General features: G+C 50.7%; 5 protein-coding genes across 6 annotated transcripts; 3 read left to right on the top strand and 2 right to left on the bottom strand.

Annotated features, from left to right (window-relative positions):
* Positions 1–69: 69 nt before the first annotated feature.
* On the top strand, positions 70–2,299 carry LOC6599992 (transcription factor grauzone). Its single transcript, XM_026993420.1, has 4 exons — positions 70–260; positions 317–1,404; positions 1,472–1,856; positions 1,966–2,299. Exons 1-4 carry the CDS (start codon positions 132–134, stop codon positions 2,290–2,292), a joined length of 1,929 nt encoding a protein of 642 aa, XP_026849221.1. The 5' UTR covers positions 70–131; the 3' UTR covers positions 2,293–2,299.
* A 46-nt stretch (positions 2,300–2,345) lies between these two features.
* On the bottom strand, positions 2,346–2,870 carry LOC6599991 (enhancer of yellow 2 transcription factor). 2 transcript variants are annotated; one of them, XM_026993423.1, is made up of 2 exons: positions 2,799–2,870; positions 2,346–2,746 (listed from the first exon to the last, which is right to left on the bottom strand). In XM_026993423.1, exon 2 carries the CDS (start codon positions 2,730–2,732, stop codon positions 2,463–2,465), a length of 270 nt encoding a protein of 89 aa, XP_026849224.1. In that variant the 5' UTR covers positions 2,733–2,746; positions 2,799–2,870; the 3' UTR covers positions 2,346–2,462. The 2 variants fall into 2 exon arrangements, with proteins under 2 accessions (XP_026849224.1, XP_002025149.1); XM_002025113.2 differs by having other exon boundaries at positions 2,346–2,830.
* Positions 2,871–3,011: 141 nt separating this feature from the next.
* On the top strand, positions 3,012–4,810 carry LOC6599990 (transcription factor grauzone). Its single transcript, XM_026993422.1, has 4 exons — positions 3,012–3,201; positions 3,269–3,891; positions 3,947–4,144; positions 4,207–4,810. The coding sequence occupies exons 1-4, from the start codon at positions 3,076–3,078 to the stop codon at positions 4,808–4,810; spliced, it is 1,551 nt and encodes a 516-aa protein (XP_026849223.1). The 5' UTR covers positions 3,012–3,075.
* Positions 4,811–7,070: 2,260 nt separating this feature from the next.
* Positions 7,071–13,551, top strand: LOC6599989 (DNA-directed RNA polymerase II subunit RPB1). Its single transcript, XM_026993419.1, has 5 exons — positions 7,071–7,127; positions 7,204–7,437; positions 7,676–9,919; positions 10,013–12,257; positions 12,360–13,551. The coding sequence occupies exons 2-5, from the start codon at positions 7,357–7,359 to the stop codon at positions 13,457–13,459; spliced, it is 5,670 nt and encodes a 1,889-aa protein (XP_026849220.1). The 5' UTR covers positions 7,071–7,127; positions 7,204–7,356; the 3' UTR covers positions 13,460–13,551.
* A 1,864-nt stretch (positions 13,552–15,415) lies between these two features.
* LOC6599988 (putative ATP-dependent RNA helicase BoYb) lies at positions 15,416–19,128 on the bottom strand. The gene is made up of 2 exons (XM_026993354.1): positions 15,753–19,128; positions 15,416–15,682 (listed from the first exon to the last, which is right to left on the bottom strand). Exon 1 carries the CDS (start codon positions 19,004–19,006, stop codon positions 15,761–15,763), a length of 3,246 nt encoding a protein of 1,081 aa, XP_026849155.1. The 5' UTR covers positions 19,007–19,128; the 3' UTR covers positions 15,416–15,682; positions 15,753–15,760.
* Positions 19,129–19,312: the final 184 nt, after the last annotated feature.

Genomic DNA, 19,312 nt, shown 5'->3' with positions numbered 1-19,312 from the left:
CTATTTGTGCTAGCGGCAGATCTGAGACAGTCGATCTGGCAACGCTTTGCAACATCACAGCAACGACCTGTAAACAGCTGCGCTGCTGTCGTGCATTTAAACGAAATTTGGTTGTTGTTTTTTTTAATGAGATGATGATATGTCGACTCTGCCTGGAGGATACCGAGCACAGTGTGCCCATCTTCGATCAGGATGGAGAAGCAGTGCATCAAACGATGCAGCAGCTGGCGGAACTGATAGAGAAGCATCTTCAGTTGGTGGTCAGTAGATTTAGGTTTTAAATTGGAAGCATTTACTCACACCGCTCAATTCCCAGCTGGCGGCCAATGATGCGGTATCCACTTGCCTGTGCGGCACATGCTGGCAGCAGCTGTCCAGCTTCGAGCAGTTTTGCTGCATGGTAGCGGACAAGCAACGCGCATTGCAGCTTAAGATCGAGGTCTCAGATCCAGAGCCGGAACCAGGCCTTATCGTGTGGAATACAGAATCGCCTATCGAGTCGAAGATCGATTTCGATGGCGGTGATATTAAGGACCACATTTTGTGTGAGCCCGTCATCGACGCATTGGCCGCCAGAGACGATAAGGATAATGATAGTGATGATGGCGACCGATTCGAGACGGACTTCGAGCCCAACGCCATCGAGCCAGATCCTGTGAAACCTAAAAATCCAGGTAGGGGCAGGCCCCGTAAAACCCTCCAAAAGAATTCCCAGCTTATCAAAAAGAAATACGAGAAGCACAAACAGACGAAGGCGGAGCTCACTGGACTCACACTCCGCGAATCTCGAGCACGTGCCCGCGATCTTAGACGTAAACCTGAGGCTGTATCATCAGGCAACGACTCGACACCTCCGGACCCGGAGTACACTCTCAGCGTGCCGACCCGTGCCAGTGGAAATCGTGGCCGTCCCAAGACTATAACTAAGTGCAAGAGAAAGCATCCAACTGTTGAGGTACAAGCTGAAACTGAACCTTCTGTAAAGCGTAACAGCATAAAGGAGATGGACGACTTTATAGCGGCCAATGTGAAGCTCGATTGTTGCCTGTGCGCGGCTCCCCTTGCGGACTTCAACGATCTGAAGCGACACTTTCGAGTGGAGCACAATATCCTGGGATACGTAAAGTGCTGCAACAATCGGTATAAGAAGCGCACTCTGTACGTGGACCACCTACACTGCCACAAGGACCCGCAGTACTTCAGTTGTCAGCCCTGCCGCAAGAACTTCCTGAATCGCAACAGCCAGGTCATGCACATGCTGCGCTTCCACTCCGAACAGCAGGAGCTGGTGCATGAATGCTCCATCTGCGAGGCACGATTTGCCAAGAAATTCCTTCTGACTATGCATCTGAAAGGTCACAAGGGCACCGAGCGTCCCGAGGTCTGCGACACCTGTGGCAAGACGTGAGTGGTTGAGTGGGGGGTCGTTGTAACAAAATGGCAGTCGTTTAATTCAATTTAATCCTTACAGATTCCGCACCAAATTTGAGCTGAGCGCCCACGTTAAGCGAATGCACGCGGCGGACTTCACCCCGATCATCTGTGACATCTGTGGCACGCATTTCCGTTCAAAGGCCAACTTTCTCATCCACAAGAAGGCACTCCATCCGGATGGGCCCGTGGCGGAGGTGCAGTGTACTCTGTGCGGCCGCTGGCTACGGGACGAGCGGAGTCTCCGCAAGCATCTGGCACGACACGATGATCGCGACAATCAGAAAAAGTATCGCTGTTCCCTCTGCAACGCGGAGAAGTCCTCTCGTGCCGCACTCAGCAGCCACATGAGGTATCATCACTCCGCCAAGCGGCACAAGTGCAGCCTCTGCGACAAGGAGTTCAAACTGCCGCGCGCCCTCGTTGTGAGTACTGTTATCCCCTGTATCCTACACTCTGTACTCTGTACTCCCTTTCCTGTTAGTGGAATCATCGTCTTTAATTGTACCCAATCCGATCTGATCTATTCCTTAGGAACACATGGCCACGCACACCGGAATCGATCTGTACTCGTGTCAGTTCTGCACTCGCACATTCAAGTCGCACGCCAACATGCACAACCACAAGAAGAAGATGCATCCAAATGAGTGGGTGCGCAAGTATTCCCAGCCCACAACAATTTCCGCCTTGGGTTCCTCCTCAGGCCATCTCTCCAGTACAGAGGCGGAGGCGGGGTCAGAGACAGTGGCCGTTGCTGGGGTGAATCTTCCGGCACCGGCCGCCAACTTAATGGATGACCCATCCGTTGGAGAGACCTTTGAGCTGCTCAGCAACAGCTCCGCATGCCCCACGCTCGACTGAAACCATTCCGCTCCCTGGCCCTATCTTATTCCCAGGGAATGAAATGTGTCTGATTGTGCGTGTGTGTTTGTATAATCAATATATATATTGTATAAAATTACAAAATAAAATTCTAAAATTGAAAATAGGGTCTATGGGATTTGCGTGCGGGATATTGCTAGCACTAAATGTCAGGCGTCCTCGGGGTCGATGTCATCATCCTCGTTTTCGTCAAAAATGGTTCGAATCTTGATCAGGAGCTCCTTCTTGACGGCATCGGGGACGAGGGATCGGGCCCTGGGCGTCACCTCCGTGACCAGCTGCTCGACGGTGAAGCTACTGATGGCCCCCTTCTCCTGCAGGATGCTGCGACATAGCAGGCGCACTTCGTCTCGCCAGCCGCATTCGGTGAGACGACTACTGAGCAGGTCTTTTATCTTTACTCGATCGCCAGACATCATGGTAAACTTATCAACTGCGTTGAAAATGGTCATCGATATGTTAAATCTAACATTTAATAGTTTTACTTGTGGACTAGGCTGTTTTTCTCTCCGGTCGGGGGTCGCTGTTGCAGCTCTTGTCTGTGTGTCTCTTAGAGATGCTTTCCTGGCCTTTTTTCCACTTGCTTGGCGCCACTTGGCGAAGAATGCCCGCGACCTGCTGAAGAAATCTAGCTATTTCTTGCAGCCGACACTGTTCGCAACACTGCTAAGCCACCGCGGTCCGGCAACACCGCACACACATCGCGTAAACAGATTTTGCCTTGCACTTAATTTAATTAAATTGTTACTTCACATTTATGAAATGATATGCCGACTTTGTCTCGAAGATGCCCAGCACAGTGTCCCCATCTTTGACTGCGACGACAGCCTAATGCAGCCATCGCTGTCCAACCTGGCCGAATTGATAGAGAAACACCTGCAGTTGGTTGTGAGTACAAAAATTGGATTCAAAAATTCGAGACAAGACGATTGAAATTTGATTGTCCGCCCATTAGCTGATGCCCAACGATGCCGTGTCCAAGTGCCTGTGCACCAAATGCTGGCAGCAGCTGGCCGACTTTGAGCAATTCTGCGCCATGGTGATGAAGAAACAGCTGGGGCTGCCGCTGAAGCAGGAGCCTTTCTCGGATGACGACGAGGACACCAAGGCACAGATATTGTGCGAGCCAGAGATAGATGTGAGCCCCTCAGCCGATACAAACGAATACAATGAGATCGACATAGACACGAAACCACTGCCAAGCAGTGGCAGGACGACGACCAGGCGAAGGGTTCGCCTTCCGTCGCCCATACGCCGCAGCATGCGTCCCCGCGCCGCCCAGAAGGCCAGGCCATTAAAAGCGAAGGCGAAACCAAAACCAAAGCGTCAGATTGAGTCGGACCTGGACATCAGAAGCAGCAATAGCGGCGAAATGGATAGCTATATTGCGGCACACGGGCGCCTGGAATGCTGCCAGTGCGGCGGCGACTCTCAGTTTCAGAACTTTGCAGAGCTCAAGCGTCATTACCGGAGCGAGCACCAGACGGCCGGATATGTAGTGTGCTGTCAGAGGCGCTACAAGAAGCGTGCTCTGTACGTGGACCATCTGAGAATGCACAACAATCCCGATTACTTTAGGTGGGTAAGACACCGGCCATACTTGCTTCGCCACTCTCAGCTGAATCTCTTGCAGATGTAAGATTTGTGCAAAGCAGCTGGTCAGCAGAATAAGCTACGACGTCCACATGCTGCGATTTCATTCCAACGAGGACGAGCTGAGCTTCGCCTGCGACAAGTGTTCAAAGCGGTTCTCAAAGCAGTTCCTGCTGACCATCCACGCCCGTGTCCACCAACAGGAGCGCACTGAAAAGTGCAAGCACTGCGACAGATCGTAAGTGACGTGACTGCGCCGGCACATGACCTCGAACCGTAATATGTTCATCGCTCCCACAGATTCCGCACTGCTGTAGATCTGCGCCTTCACATGCGTCGCACACACGATCCCACCTTTGTGCCCTTCATCTGCGACTCCTGCGGCTCCAAGTTCAAGACGAAGCAAAATCTCTTGGTGCACAAGCGCACCGTTCACCGTGAAGGCTCACAGCTACCGGAGGTGCAGTGTCAGGAGTGCCAGACGTGGCTGAGCGACGAGAACAGTCTGCGTAAGCACATGTACATGCATCGCGATGCGGCGTCTACGCGTGAATGGAAGTGCGGACAGTGCGGCCTGGTGAAGGACTCGCGCGCCAAGCTTGCGGCCCACATTCGGTACCATCACCCAAAGGAGTATCACAAGTGCACACACTGCGGGAAGGAGTTCAAGAGCAGTCGCGGCCTTGAGGAGCACACGGCCACACACACCGGCCAGGACCTTTACGAGTGTGCCTTCTGTGAGCGCACCTTCAAGAATTCGGGCAACATGCACAAGCACCGGCGGCAGATGCATGCCCCCCAGGTTGCCGCACTGCAGCAGCAGAAAAAGGTACGTCCGAGCAAGCGGAAGGAGAAGGGCTCCCTGATGCTCTTGGATGAAGGGGATAACGAAATAAATGACTGATCGATTCCAAAATAAATTAAACTTTAAATTAATGGTTAGACACACTTACCTTTCCCTTCCCCCTCGGCCTCACTCACCCATCGAGCGCGTTAGATATTACTTGTTGTGGGGTATTGATTTACTCTTTAGAATAAAGATCTGGTCTAGACCCTATTGGAGGAACATCGCAACATCAGTTGGCTGTAGAAATGGAATTGGTTTTTAAAATTAAATGATCGCTCCTGTACACGTGCATCTCGTCTCTTGGTTGAGGATAAGCGCCATCGAATGTTTGACTGCCCCTATGATGGTTAGCAGCTCGGATCAGTCTATCGTAGTGCGCTGCACAGGATTTTCCTTCCTACCAAGAATTGGTACAGAATCAGGATTTATTTACAAAAAACTAATCAAATGCATGAATATGCAAAAAAATGCAATCTAAGACAAGGTCTTTATTAGTTACGTTTAAAAGCAGGTTGGAAAACAGTATCTTTATATAATATTCACAAAGTAGGGTATAAAAATGCCCATACTCTGTTTGACAAGAAATGAGGCTTCAAATACCAGCAACATGGTTTTTTTTTGAAACATTTTTGTTAAAGCCGTGTTTTTGTCAAAATAAAATACATGCGAGCACTTAAAAGTAGTTAATCTTCAACAAAATTGATTCATCAATCGTATAAATTCAATATCAATATTGAACAATAGGAACGACTATCCTCTTTCGTTTTTTTTTTGTTTCCCCATTTTTGCTAAACCTTTTTTTGTCTAAATCCAACTAAAGTAAGTGTTTAAAATAAGCCAGCCAATTAGAAAAGGGGTTCATTAATTGGATAACATTATGTGGGCATGGCTAAATGTGCTATATATATAGTAATATTCTACGGAAAATCAAAAACGATGAATATGTAAAAACAAGGACTAAAAACTGGCTAGTTAAGTAGAAAATTGATTCATTAATCCTATCAAATTATGTGGGCATAGATAAAGGCCCGGTTGAGCGGCTATCGGCCGAAGGCCATGATTAGCTACGCCATGGCTTGACAAAATGGTGTTTGACCAAACTTTCAAATCGACGAGTTATCATCAAGCAGCGAGTGTAGTTATTTTTATTCCAATTCAGATGAGTCCTCCAGCGAAGCGTGCAGTATCCTTTCGGGAACCAGCAAGTCGATCACCGAGTCCTGTTTCAGATGTGGAGGAAGTGGAAATTGTGAATGGGGATTGTGTGAACATAGAAATCAACACTCAGCAAGTCGAAGATGTTCAAGGGAAGGAAAAGAAAAGGAAACGGAATCAATTGAAAGTTCAGAAAGCGAATCAGAGTCTTGGAAATCAAAACGATGTAAATTTGATAATTCAAAAAGCGATGTCCCCAGCGGAAGGAGAACTTTTCTCACTGCTGGGATGTGTAACACTTCTCTGGACACAACAATTTCTATTGGAAGTGAATGTGACTCTGCAACGGTTGATAACTTTATCTCTTCAACAGAAGATATTCAGTGCGAAGAGATGTTTACAACTATTGATGGACATACTCTTATACGCACAAAAGCAGTTAGTAGCCCAGAAGAAAGAATTAGGGAAGTGTTCGTTGAAGAGTTTAGTGAGCGTAATCTTAAACAGCGAATTGTCCACGATGTTTTTGGAAACCCAAATAGACAAAGAGACTTTAGAATGGATTACGAACAATTATGTCGAAAATTTACCGGGACCATCCTCATCATTGCCTCACATGGAAACCACATCCACATTGTCCACGATTGCACCTATTCCAACAACTCTTGCAGATGTTCCTTCTATAAAAGCCTTGACCGCTCAATCAATAGAAGAAATTCTAGACGAGTCGTTCCAAGTTGGAAAATCACAACGCAACACTGGATCAATATCGCAGTCTATTTCGAAAAGGACACAAGGTGATCTTCATATAAAATTAGCGAAATAGGGTGTACAAAGGGCTATACACGCATCACGTCTTTAAATACCAGCAACATTGCGACTCTTTTTTGTTGAACTATTTTGTTCAAACCTTGTTTTAGCCAAAATACAATAAAAGCAAGGACTAAAAACTAACCAATTGTGTAGAAAATTTATTCATCTTTGTTCTAAAATTATGTGGGCACTGCTAAATATTCTATTTAGCTGGTAATATTCGACGGAATATCAAAAACGAGGAATATGCATAACAGAACTTGACTTCGTCAGTATTTTAACGGTATATTTTCTAAATGAGACGGTATGTTTCGGTATATTTCCGAGGGCTGGTCACAGTATCATCACGGAAAAACGCGGACACCGTACGCCCCAAGCAAAAATATTGATGAAAACCGCCTAAAACGTACATATAAAGATGCAATAGACTCTAAAACAGTAGCAGGCACTAAAACTGTTTCCTTTACTGTTTGTTTTCAAAGTGCGGCACTCTTTGTTTCTCCCGTGTGCAAAACCGACTTCTGCCCTTCCAGTGGCAGTGGGAGAAGAAGAAAAAGTCTGACGACGACGCGCAGCAGGCCACTGCTTGAACTCTCGCAGGCTAGCCTGGCCAAATCTATTGCCAAGTGGCCACGATGAGCACCACCACCGACTCGAAGGCGCCCCTGCGCCAGGTGAAGCGTGTACAGTTTGGAATTTTATCACCTGATGAAATTGTAAGTGCCATTTCTCCAAATGTCTGCGACGCCATATTGAAAAATGATCAAATTTCCAAAAATCACCATCACCATATGCAAAAATAATATTTAGTTAGGAATAGCCTAAGGTTAAATGTTTTTTGTCTGGCCAATTCACGCGAATATAATAATTTCAGTCGAGTCACTTTGGGTCTCGTCTCTCATCCAGCCAGAATGTATGTTTAATCTTTCATTGTTCTCGCTTGACGTATTCCAGCGCCGTATGTCCGTTACCGAGGGTGGCGTCCAGTTCGCCGAGACGATGGAAGGTGGCCGTCCAAAGCTAGGCGGCCTCATGGATCCCCGACAAGGTGTGATTGATAGGACATCCCGATGCCAGACCTGCGCCGGCAACATGACCGAGTGTCCGGGCCACTTTGGACACATAGATCTGGCCAAACCGGTATTCCACATCGGCTTCATCACCAAAACCATCAAAATTCTGCGCTGCGTTTGCTTCTACTGCTCCAAGATGTTGGTCTCGCCGCATAATCCGAAAATCAAGGAGATTGTTGTGAAATCGAAGGGTCAACCACGCAAGCGTCTGGCCTATGTCTATGATCTATGCAAGGGCAAGACTATTTGCGAGGGTGGCGAGGACATGGACTTGACCAAGGACAACCAACAGCCGGATCCGAACAAAAAGCCAGGCCACGGCGGTTGTGGCCACTACCAGCCCTCGATACGCAGAACGGGCCTAGACTTGTCCGCCGAGTGGAAGCACCCGAACGAGGATTCACAGGAAAAGAAGATTGTCGTTTCGGCAGAGCGCGTGTGGGAGATCTTGAAACACATAACCGACGAGGAGTGCTTTATTCTGGGCATGGACCCGAAATACGCACGCCCCGACTGGATGATTGTCACCGTGCTACCCGTTCCACCGCTGGCCGTGCGTCCGGCTGTGGTGATGTTCGGGGCGGCAAAGAACCAGGACGATTTGACCCACAAGCTGTCGGACATCATCAAGGCCAACAATGAGCTGCGCAAGAACGAGGCCAGCGGAGCGGCGGCCCACGTTATACAGGAGAACATAAAGATGCTGCAGTTCCATGTGGCCACGCTGGTGGACAACGATATGCCCGGCATGCCCAGGGCCATGCAGAAGTCGGGCAAGCCCCTGAAGGCGATCAAGGCTCGCCTCAAAGGCAAGGAGGGTCGCATCCGTGGTAACTTGATGGGAAAACGTGTGGACTTCTCAGCCCGTACCGTCATCACACCGGATCCCAATTTGCGCATCGATCAGGTTGGAGTGCCGCGTTCGATAGCCCAGAATCTGACCTTCCCCGAACTGGTGACTCCATTCAATATTGATCGGATGCAGGAGCTGGTGCGTCGCGGCAACTCGCAGTATCCGGGCGCCAAGTACATTGTCCGCGACAATGGGGAGCGCATCGATCTGCGTTTCCATCCCAAGTCGTCGGACCTCCATCTGCAGTGCGGCTACAAGGTGGAGAGGCATCTGCGCGACGACGATCTTGTGATCTTCAATCGCCAGCCCACGCTCCACAAGATGAGTATGATGGGGCATCGTGTGAAGGTTCTGCCCTGGTCCACGTTCCGGATGAACCTCTCCTGCACATCGCCCTACAATGCCGATTTCGATGGCGACGAGATGAACCTCCATGTGCCGCAGTCAATGGAGACGCGCGCCGAGGTAGAAAACATTCACATCACACCGCGACAGATAATCACGCCGCAGGCGAATAAACCGGTCATGGGCATTGTGCAGGACACTCTCACCGCCGTGCGAAAGATGACCAAGCGCGATGTGTTCATCACGCGCGAGCAGGTGATGAATCTGCTGATGTTTCTGCCCACGTGGGATGGCAAAATGCCGCAGCCGTGCATCCTCAAGCCGCGTCCGCTGTGGACGGGCAAGCAGATATTTTCTTTGATCATACCGGGCAACGTTAACATGATCCGCACCCACTCGACGCATCCCGATGAGGAGGACGATGGTCCCTACAAGTGGATCTCGCCCGGCGACACCAAGGTAATGGTGGAGCACGGCGACCTCATCATGGGCATACTCTGCAAGAAGACGCTGGGCACATCGGCGGGCTCTCTGCTGCACATCTGTTTCCTAGAGCTGGGCCACGAGATAGCCGGACGCTTCTACGGCAACATTCAGACGGTGATCAACAACTGGCTGCTGCTCGAGGGCCACAGCATCGGCATTGGCGACACCATTGCCGATCCGCAGACCTACAACGAAATTCAGATGGCCATCAAGAAGGCCAAGGATGATGTCATCAATGTTATCCAGAAGGCCCACAACATGGAACTGGAACCGACGCCCGGCAACACGCTGCGCCAGACCTTCGAGAACAAGGTGAATCGCATCTTGAACGATGCCCGTGACAAGACCGGTGGCTCCGCGAAGAAGTCCCTTACCGAATACAACAATCTGAAGGCCATGGTGGTGTCCGGCTCCAAGGGCTCCAACATTAACATTTCTCAGGTAAAGTTTCGCTCACTTGCGCACCTTCCTCTCCTCTCTTCAGAAGTGGGCACCTAATCGAGCTTTGTCGTTGTCTTGTTTGGTTGTTTCCAGGTCATTGCTTGCGTGGGACAACAGAATGTGGAGGGCAAGCGTATCCCGTACGGATTCCGTAAGCGTACCCTGCCGCATTTCATCAAGGACGATTATGGTCCCGAGTCGCGCGGCTTTGTGGAGAACTCGTATCTAGCCGGTCTGACGCCCTCAGAGTTCTACTTCCATGCTATGGGCGGTCGTGAGGGTCTCATCGATACGGCGGTAAAAACAGCCGAAACCGGCTACATCCAGCGACGTCTGATCAAGGCTATGGAGTCGGTGATGGTCAACTACGATGGCACCGTGCGCAACTCTGTGGGCCAGCTGATCCAGCTGCGCTACGGAGAGGATGGCCTTTGCGGCGAGCTGGTCGAGTTCCAGAACATGCCGACGGTGAAACTCTCCAACAAGGCGTTCGAGAAGCGCTTCAAGTTCGACTGGTCGAACGAGCGATACATGCGCAAGGTCTTCACGGACGAGGTGATCAAGGAGATGACCGACAGCAGCGAGGCCATACAGGATCTCGAATCGGAGTGGGACCACCTGATGCAGGATCGCGACCATTTGCGACAGATCTTCCCCAACGGCGATTCGAAGGTGGTACTGCCCTGCAATCTGCAGCGCATGATCTGGAATGTACAGAAGATATTCCACATTAACAAGCGCCTGCCCACAGACCTCTCGCCCATGCGGGTGATCAAGGGCGTGAAGACCCTGCTGGAGCGGTGTGTAATCGTGACTGGCGCCGACCGGATTTCAAAGCAGGCCAACGAGAATGCCACGTTGCTGTTCCAGTGCCTAATCCGGTCCACGCTGTGCACCAAATACGTGTCCGAGGAGTTTCGCCTGTCCACAGAGGCCTTTGAGTGGCTGATCGGTGAGATCGAGACGCGGTTCCAGCAGGCCCAGGCGAATCCTGGCGAGATGGTTGGCGCCTTAGCCGCCCAGAGTTTGGGCGAACCGGCCACCCAGATGACACTCAACACGTTCCATTTCGCTGGTGTGTCCTCGAAGAACGTGACACTGGGCGTGCCTCGACTCAAGGAGATTATCAACATCTCAAAGAAACCGAAGGCCCCGTCACTGACGGTCTTCCTGACGGGCGGAGCCGCCCGTGATGCCGAGAAGGCCAAGAACGTGCTCTGCCGCTTGGAGCACACAACGCTGCGCAAGGTGACGGCCAATACGGCCATCTACTACGATCCGGATCCACAGCGTACGGTGATATCGGAGGATCAGGAGTTTGTGAATGTCTACTACGAAATGCCCGATTTCGATCCGACACGAATCTCGCCCTGGCTGCTGCGCATCGAGCTCGACCGCAAACGAATGACGGACAAGAAGCTGACCATGGAGCAGATCGCCGAGAAGATCAATGTGGGCTTTGGCGAGGATCTCAACTGCATCTTCAACGATGACAATGCGGACAAGCTGGTCCTGCGCATCCGGATCATGAACAACGAAGAGAACAAGTTCCAAGACGAGGACGAGGCCGTCGACAAGATGGAAGATGACATGTTCCTGCGCTGCATCGAGGCCAATATGCTGTCGGATATGACGCTGCAGGGCATCGAGGCCATTGGCAAGGTCTATATGCATCTGCCGCAAACGGACAGCAAGAAACGGATCGTCATCACCGAAACGGGCGAGTTTAAGGCCATCGGCGAGTGGTTGCTCGAGACGGACGGCACATCCATGATGAAGGTCCTCTCCGAGCGGGACGTCGACCCCATTCGCACCTCCTCCAATGACATTTGCGAGATCTTCCAGGTGCTGGGCATCGAGGCGGTGCGAAAGTCCGTCGAGAAGGAGATGAACGCGGTGCTGCAGTTCTACGGCCTGTATGTGAACTACCGCCATTTGGCTCTGCTGTGCGACGTGATGACCGCCAAGGGCCATCTGATGGCCATCACCCGTCACGGCATCAACAGACAGGACACCGGCGCCCTCATGCGCTGCTCCTTCGAGGAGACTGTGGACGTGCTCATGGATGCGGCTGCCCACGCAGAAACGGATCCCATGCGTGGCGTATCCGAGAACATAATCATGGGCCAACTGCCCAAGATGGGCACTGGCTGCTTCGATCTGCTGCTGGACGCCGAGAAGTGTCGCTTCGGCATCGAGATACCCAACACCCTGGGAAGCAGCATGCTGGGCGGCACGGCCATGTTCATTGGCGGTGGCTCTACGCCGAGCATGACGCCTCCGATGACACCGTGGGTGAACTGCAATACGCCACGCTACTTCTCGCCACCAGGTCATGGTAAGTCACGATCACGTCGGCTATGGCTATGGCCGTCTCTGTCTATCATCTGTGTATCTTTCTCGCTTCAATTCGATATTCCTTCTTTTTTTTTTTTTGCAGTGAGCGCCATGACACCGGGAGGACCTAGTTTTTCGCCGTCGGCCGCCTCGGACGCGTCTGGTATGTCTCCGAGCTGGTCGCCAGCACATCCGGGCTCCTCGCCCAGCTCTCCGGCACCCTCGATGTCCCCGTACTATCCGGCTTCGCCCAGCGTGTCGCCATCGTACTCGCCGACAAGTCCCAACTACACGGCCTCGTCGCCCGGTGGGGCATCGCCTAACTACTCGCCCTCCAGTCCCAACTATTCGCCGACATCGCCGCTATATGCAGCGGCCAGTCCACGGTATGCCTCCACCACACCCAACTTTAATCCGCAGTCGACGGGCTACTCGCCATCGGCGTCGGGATACTCGCCGACATCGCCGGTATACTCGCCCACATCCAACTTCCCGTCGAGTCCGTCGTTTGCGGGCAGCGGCAGCAACATGTACTCACCGGGCAATGCCTACTCGCCCAGTTCCACCAACTATTCGCCGAATTCCCCCTCATACTCTCCGACATCACCCTCGTACTCCCCATCGAGTCCCTCGTACTCGCCCACGTCACCTTGCTATTCACCAACATCGCCTTCGTATTCGCCCACTTCACCCAACTATACGCCAGCGACGCCCTCGTATTCGCCCACATCGCCAAACTACTCGGCCTCGCCCCACTACTCGCCGGCATCGCCGGCCTACTCCCAGACAGGGGCCAAGTACTCGCCGACGTCTCCGACCTATTCGCCGCCTTCGCCCTCGTACGATGGCTCTCCAGGATCGCCACAATACACGCCCGGCTCGCCGCAATATTCACCGGCCTCCCCCAAGTACTCGCCCACATCGCCCCTGTACTCGCCCAGTTCCCCGCAGCACTCGCCGTCGAACCAGTACAGTCCCACTGGATCAACCTATTCGGCCACCAGTCCACGGTACTCGCCCAATATGTCCATCTACTCGCCGAGCAGCACCAAATACTCGCCGACATCGCCCACGTACACGCCCACGGCACGCAACTATTCACCCACATCGCCCATGTACTCGCCGACGGCGCCATCGCACTATAGTCCCACGAGTCCAGCGTACTCGCCCAGCAGTCCCACGTTCGAGGAGAGCGACGACTGAGCCGCGGGGAACCCTGAAGGAGGACCAGAGGCGGACACGGAGCTTTAGCTTAAAAACAACTTTAATCGTTCAGATCAGAGCTGTGACGCCCAACCACCAGCCGACACGGAAACGAGAGTCCCCAAGAAGCACACTTAAAGAAATTACATTACAATATTTCGTGGCTCTTTTTATGTCTAGTAATAAGATAAGTCGCGTCTTAGCTGAAACTACAACAACAAGCCGCAACAGCAACAGCAACTCTATAAAGACCCGATCCAAAAACGGGACGGGTCATGTTAACCGAATTATTATGTATGTATCCTTATTTTTTTAACACCACTCCGATTGCGTACCATCATCAGATTGTTAACATCAACGCACACGCGTGACACAAAACGTTTCGTAAACATAACATACAAAATACATTCTCATTTGAAGAGTGCAGCAGACAAGCGTCAACTATGTATTTGTACAAGTACATACGGCATCCAAACATATATACGATTACGTGTAGATCTATGACGATCAATTGCTTAACTTAACAAAATTGTAAATTATGACAGAAACGTATTAAATATACAATAAAAACATAGAGAACCTTTTTTTTTTAATTAAGAAACCGGTTCAAGGGCTGACTGAAAGTCCTCCCAGTGGTGAATCAAGCCAAGTGTTTGTGTCTTTTCGAAAATGGGCGAGTTGTTCCGTTCTATTATTGGTAAATACATGTATGTATGTACGGTTTATTGTTAAGTATTATGCGCAGTATAGCGGCCGAAAGCGATGTCAGTCGAAGACGAAGATTGCGAGGGCACATGAGCCGAATGGGAGCTAAAGCGCGAGAGCAGCTTAGAGGAGCGATTAGAGCTGTTAGTGGAAAGACATTGAACAATGTTTAGGTACGGTGTCCAGTACAGTGCTAAGTGTTCCCCAAGTGTCGAATCGAAGCGAAATTTGTGTACCATTATAGAATACATGTGTATGTCGCTCAGGCTAAGACTGGAGCGGACAGCGGAGTATATAGAGTACATGCGCCCATCAGCACAAGTGCCTGGATCTACACAGAGCCGTAGCAAGAGCCGCTGCTCTGCATTTGTACCCAATACTCAGTCAGTACGTGTACTGCTATCTCGCGTCCCCTCTTTCATATGTCGCACACTGCACGATGCGGAGTCTGTGATAGAGAGAGAGAGAGAGAGAGAATGATTAAGCGCGTGGAAGGAGGTTGTGTAGCCACAACCAATCTCAGTAGCTCCTCCCTGCTATTATAATGATCTAAACAAAATTCGGCATTCTGGTAGATATGGTCATTATATATGATTCAGATTTTATGATTTTCTCGTATCTTCAAATTTGTGGATGCCACGGATGTTCGTGGATAACAGTCTGGATACAAAAATTTATTTTTTGCTCTACCTCGTATAGTTGCTGAGATCTGGGCTCTCATCGGAACGGACGGACAGCCATGGCTATATCGATTCGGCTGATGCTGATCAAGAATATATACATATATTCTATATGGGATAACGTAAATATCCCACAAAACGTATATAGATATCCCCCTACCCTTAGAGCTCCAGGGAAGTTCGATACTGATTTAAAATTATAAATAATGTATAATATAATTATTATTTCAAGGCGTTGTTCCACTTCCACCATATGTATAATGATCTTTTGCAGCGGTCAGTAGGATTTCGTGGAAGACCCCACAAGGGGTTAAGGGCGTTTTTAACTATAAGACAAATGCTTGGTCATTCTGCTACAACGAGAACATACAGCAACGCCAGCTCAGAGGTACCCGATCATTGGATCATTAGCCACTCAGAGGCTTAAGGGATTTCATTTAACCCTGAGTTTTGTTTTGTCTGCGAGTCAGTTTAACTCTAGCGAGATTAAGGCCTTAGCTATCTATTCGAGAGTTTATATCTTTGTCGATCCAATGATAGATTTGGAATAGGCACAGCAGTTCAGTAAAGATTTGTTCAATCAAGGGATTTATTTGAAGGTCAAATACATATTGTTATCAATATGTTAATTATGGAATATATATGTATATTCGTATGTGCATGCATGCATTTGTCAAGTGGTAAAATAGAGTACAGTTTTCAAATTAGCATCAAATTAATAAAATTTTAGTTTCTTCCATAGAAGCTATCGCTTCCCTTGTTGCGTGGCTCGTTCTCTTCCTTGAGTCCCGCTCGCTCTACGCTCGCTCTCGCGATCCAAGGGCACGATTCTGAAATTCTAGAGAAAGCATGATGCAAATATTATGAAAAGGTTTCAAGCTATTTACCAAATACGAGTATGCACAAACCTTAAACTTTAATTCATGTCGATCTTCCTGTAGTCATCGGGTCGCTCTACCCCATCCTCCGATTCTGACTCGGACACGCTTTCGTCGCTGCTTTCCGCTTTTGATGTGTATTTTTGAGCCCCCCATCCATGCTCCCGCATCAACTGTTGGAGTTCGTTTTTTTTTCGCTGACGCCACTTCTCCTCGATCTCTATCTTGTCGAAGTTCTGTTGGAAGAACTTTAAGTGGCCGAATGTAATGGGGTAGTAGCCTGGATTGATCTTTCGGAGCTCAATGTATACAGTACGCCCCTTCATGGAATGTTGTATGCCTTTGAAGGCCATGCATGTGTTTACAAAGAACTCGCAGGCTCGATAAGAGGTGCCAGTGGAGGATCCTAATGCTGCTCCTGACCCGCCTGTAGGGGTGGCCTGGAAAAAAACCCCAGTGGTGTCTACCACTCGTGTCTGGTAGCACATTTTTTCATCTGCCAGGGTCACCTGCAGATGGAGAGCGCTGAGGGTCTGGTAGTATTTGACATCGGGACGCGATGCGGGCTGCAGAACACGAGCAGCATTGTATGCTGAAACTCCAGTATTGGCGGAAAGTTTCTCGCCCTTGATTTGTTGGCTTTTTTCTTGTTTCGACTTCTCTTTACTGGGCTCATTGGAGCGCTGTACTGGGCCTTCAGTCAACATCTGATAGACATCGTTCGGAGCCGCCTTGCTTCCGGCCGTGTCTGCTTCCATTTCCATGTAGCCGTCCAGCGCCGCGCATCTCATAAAGCAGTCATAGAAATAGGAGATTGGGACCACCTTAAGATCCGAAGCTTCCGATTCTCCTGGCTGGTCCTGGCCAACAGACATGACAGGGCTCTGCTTGGAATCGGCTTCATCCTCGGAATCTGTTTCTTCCTGGAGTAGACGGTTCTCCAGGCCCGTATTAAGCCCATGGTCCACTGGGTCCATGGCCGGCAGCTTAGAAGTGTTCTGCTTTGAGGGTGGGCTCTTGTCCATATCCTCGCCGATGTGCTCTTTGCGCACATTTGCCACCACACGGACTCCTTCGCATGAGTTCGGTTCCTTTTCCAGTTCTGGTGGATCTTGTGGGATCGGCGGCTCGTCCAGCTTGATGTGTTGCTCGAAGAATTTCAAAATCATCTCTTTGGTCCGGGCACAGCGCTTGCTCATCTTGGCCTTGATCTGTGCCATGGGCAGATTCAAGTGAAGGTTAAAAGTCTTCAGTGTCTTGAGGTAGACCATGGACACCATACATGTAGCGAAGATCGTGTGCGAAGTGGAGAACTCGACTTTGGCCTGGACGAAGTGGTCCTTGGGCGCCTTGTCCAGCCAGTCTTGAACCGTGTTCGCATCTGCGTCAGCCCAATAGCGATCACCCATGTGGTTGACCATTCCCAGCAGACGCAGGTCCATGCACAATGGCGGCTTGCTGGCGTACTCATCGGGGCAGACATGGAGAGACATGCACTTGGTCTCGAAGCAGCGAGTGCTAGAGTCCATAGCCTGGACCACCACCATGAGGTTCGAATCGACCAGATTTACATTCTCAATGGGTGGCACACTGAGCACCCGGACACGCTCGTAGAAAGAGCCAGACTGCCACCTAGTCTTCTTCCACAGACACACGGCTTGGGGCAGCGGTGGCCAATAGCGTGGTAGTGGCTCGTCGTCCTTCCCGGTGAGCCTCAAATTCATCAGGGCCGTCAAATTCCTGTTGGGATCTAAAGTGTGCCATTTACCCCCCAGGGGTTTGTGCTCGTAGGCGATCACACAGTAGTGTCCGGGGGAGTAGACGCGGAGCACTTGTACCTTGATGTCTCCCGAGCAGGGTACGTAGGATGGACGGCGATCTGATCCGTGCAGATAATGACGTTGCCCGCACTTGGTGTCCCAACAGTCGCCGTGACCCAAGATCTCTCTGCAAATCGGCTTTACAATGTCTTTTATTGTGTTTAACTCCTGGCGGATGCGATCAGCCATCGCCACAATATTGGGCTCCAGCTTCTGGCGAGCCTGCACTAAGTCGACCAAACGGGTCAGCTGCCTGGCGTTCCCCTCATCCAAAAGGACAAGGGAATACAGGATACTCTCATCGGTTGCGGTTGCTTTTGCCGTTGGGGACGGGGAGAGGGAGTGTGCCTTGGCACGTGTCAGCACATTGGGCACATTGTCGGACAGGAACATGAAGCGATTCTTGAACTTGCTCCATGAGGAACTCATGCTGTAGTGGATTATGGTGTGCGCATTGCGTATTCTCAGCTCGGGACAGTTGTCGGTGCAGACAAGAACCAGGCCTCCACTGGCGCACATCCAGTAGCTTACCTTATCGAGTAGCGCCAGATCTGCGTTCTGGTAGTAGGCCAGACAGTCGTACTCGAAATCCTTTAAGGCTCCGACCAGCAGTGCCATTTCCAGATCCCCATCGCAGAAGATGATGGTGCGATATTCCTCCGGCGGACGCTTACGAAGCAGTTTCACGACCGCACCGACCTTGTCCTCCCTCTTGCCCATATTGACAGACAAAAGCATCCCGCCATAAAGAGCAGCTTCCAGAAGATCGGCAAAGATCAGGCAAGGGTGTTGATTGAACCGGTGCACCTGGGCAAACAGGGATGGAGTGAAACGTTGGGAAACCATCACCACCTGCGGACGAGGACAGTGATTGGTGCCTTTGCGTTTTGACGTAATGCTATTGGCCATGCTCGGAATATACTGCTTGGCCAACTCCAGTTCCTCTTTCTGCATTAGGTCCACGTCATCGAAGACCACTACCTGCAGCTGATTAAGCTTTAGCAGGCCCGCTCCTTGCTTGCACGCGTTGGCAAATCGGGCGGGGGTGGCCACCAACACGCCTATTTCGTTGATCCACGCACCCATGAAATCGGGAGTGCACACCATGGGAACGGTCAACACTCTCGTCACAATGATCCCCACGTCATCCACGGTCTCTTTCTTTGGCATTAGCGCACTGCATAAGGCGGCCACCTGCGCCAGTCGGTTTAAGTCTGGCACTAGAATCAAGGCAATGGGTCCCATTCCGTGCGAGACATCCAGTAAATCAACCGCCACTTCTCTCCCGCGCCGATTAGCGGCCAGGATCGTGTTGACAACGTGGCAAACGGGCGGCACATATCCCATCGTGCGGCCGCTGCGTGGGGCACTCACAATGAGGACACCGTGACCCGAGCCCTTGAGAAGATGCGGCCAGGCATAGCTCTGTAGCCGCAGCAGACGGTTCAAGCCGAGTTCTCGCATCTTCGCCAAAATTTCCGGCAGAAGTGTAACTTCTGCGAATGTGCGAAACGGTGTCACACTCACAGTGGCATGAGCCACAGCATAATCAGAGCACTTCGCTCCTACAAGCGGTTGGATAGTATTCTCATAGTTAAGCAAATTGTTTTTCTCGGTGTCTGACATTTTGTTGGGTCGATCGCTTTCGGGATGCCGCTGAATTGCTTCGATTTATTATGGTTCTTCTAATTAATTTTTGCAAAGATGGCGGAGCCGGCAAGCAGGAACTGCGTTAAGCTGGCTGCTCTGCAATGGACTTGGAAATCGATA

This window comes from Drosophila persimilis, unplaced genomic scaffold, assembly GCF_003286085.1.
Source record: "Drosophila persimilis strain 14011-0111.01,24,50 unplaced genomic scaffold, DperRS2 tig00000829-arrow-arrow-pilon, whole genome shotgun sequence".
Classification (NCBI taxonomy): domain Eukaryota; kingdom Metazoa; phylum Arthropoda; class Insecta; order Diptera; family Drosophilidae; genus Drosophila; species Drosophila persimilis.
Note: the sequence above shows the minus strand (reverse complement) of the source record. Positions and strands in the feature narration are given on the sequence as shown.

Coding starts and splice junctions, on each gene's coding strand:
- LOC6599992 (XM_026993420.1), top strand. CDS start 132: ATGATGATATGTCGACTCTGCCTGGAGGATACCGAGCACAGTGTGCCC. Junction 261..316: donor AGAAGCATCTTCAGTTGGTG/GTCAGTAGATTT, acceptor CTCAATTCCCAG/CTGGCGGCCAATGATGCGGT. Junction 1,857..1,965: donor AACTGCCGCGCGCCCTCGTT/GTGAGTACTGTT, acceptor TCTATTCCTTAG/GAACACATGGCCACGCACAC.
- LOC6599991 (XM_002025113.2), bottom strand. CDS start 2,765: ATGACCATTTTCAACGCAGTTGATAAGTTTACCATGATGTCTGGCGAT.
- LOC6599990 (XM_026993422.1), top strand. CDS start 3,076: ATGATATGCCGACTTTGTCTCGAAGATGCCCAGCACAGTGTCCCCATC. Junction 3,202..3,268: donor AGAAACACCTGCAGTTGGTT/GTGAGTACAAAA, acceptor TCCGCCCATTAG/CTGATGCCCAACGATGCCGT. Junction 4,145..4,206: donor TGCAAGCACTGCGACAGATC/GTAAGTGACGTG, acceptor TCGCTCCCACAG/ATTCCGCACTGCTGTAGATC.
- LOC6599989 (XM_026993419.1), top strand. CDS start 7,357: ATGAGCACCACCACCGACTCGAAGGCGCCCCTGCGCCAGGTGAAGCGT. Junction 7,438..7,675: donor TTTTATCACCTGATGAAATT/GTAAGTGCCATT, acceptor GACGTATTCCAG/CGCCGTATGTCCGTTACCGA. Junction 12,258..12,359: donor CTTCTCGCCACCAGGTCATG/GTAAGTCACGAT, acceptor TTTTTTTTGCAG/TGAGCGCCATGACACCGGGA.
- LOC6599988 (XM_026993354.1), bottom strand. CDS start 19,006: ATGCGAGAACTCGGCTTGAACCGTCTGCTGCGGCTACAGAGCTATGCC.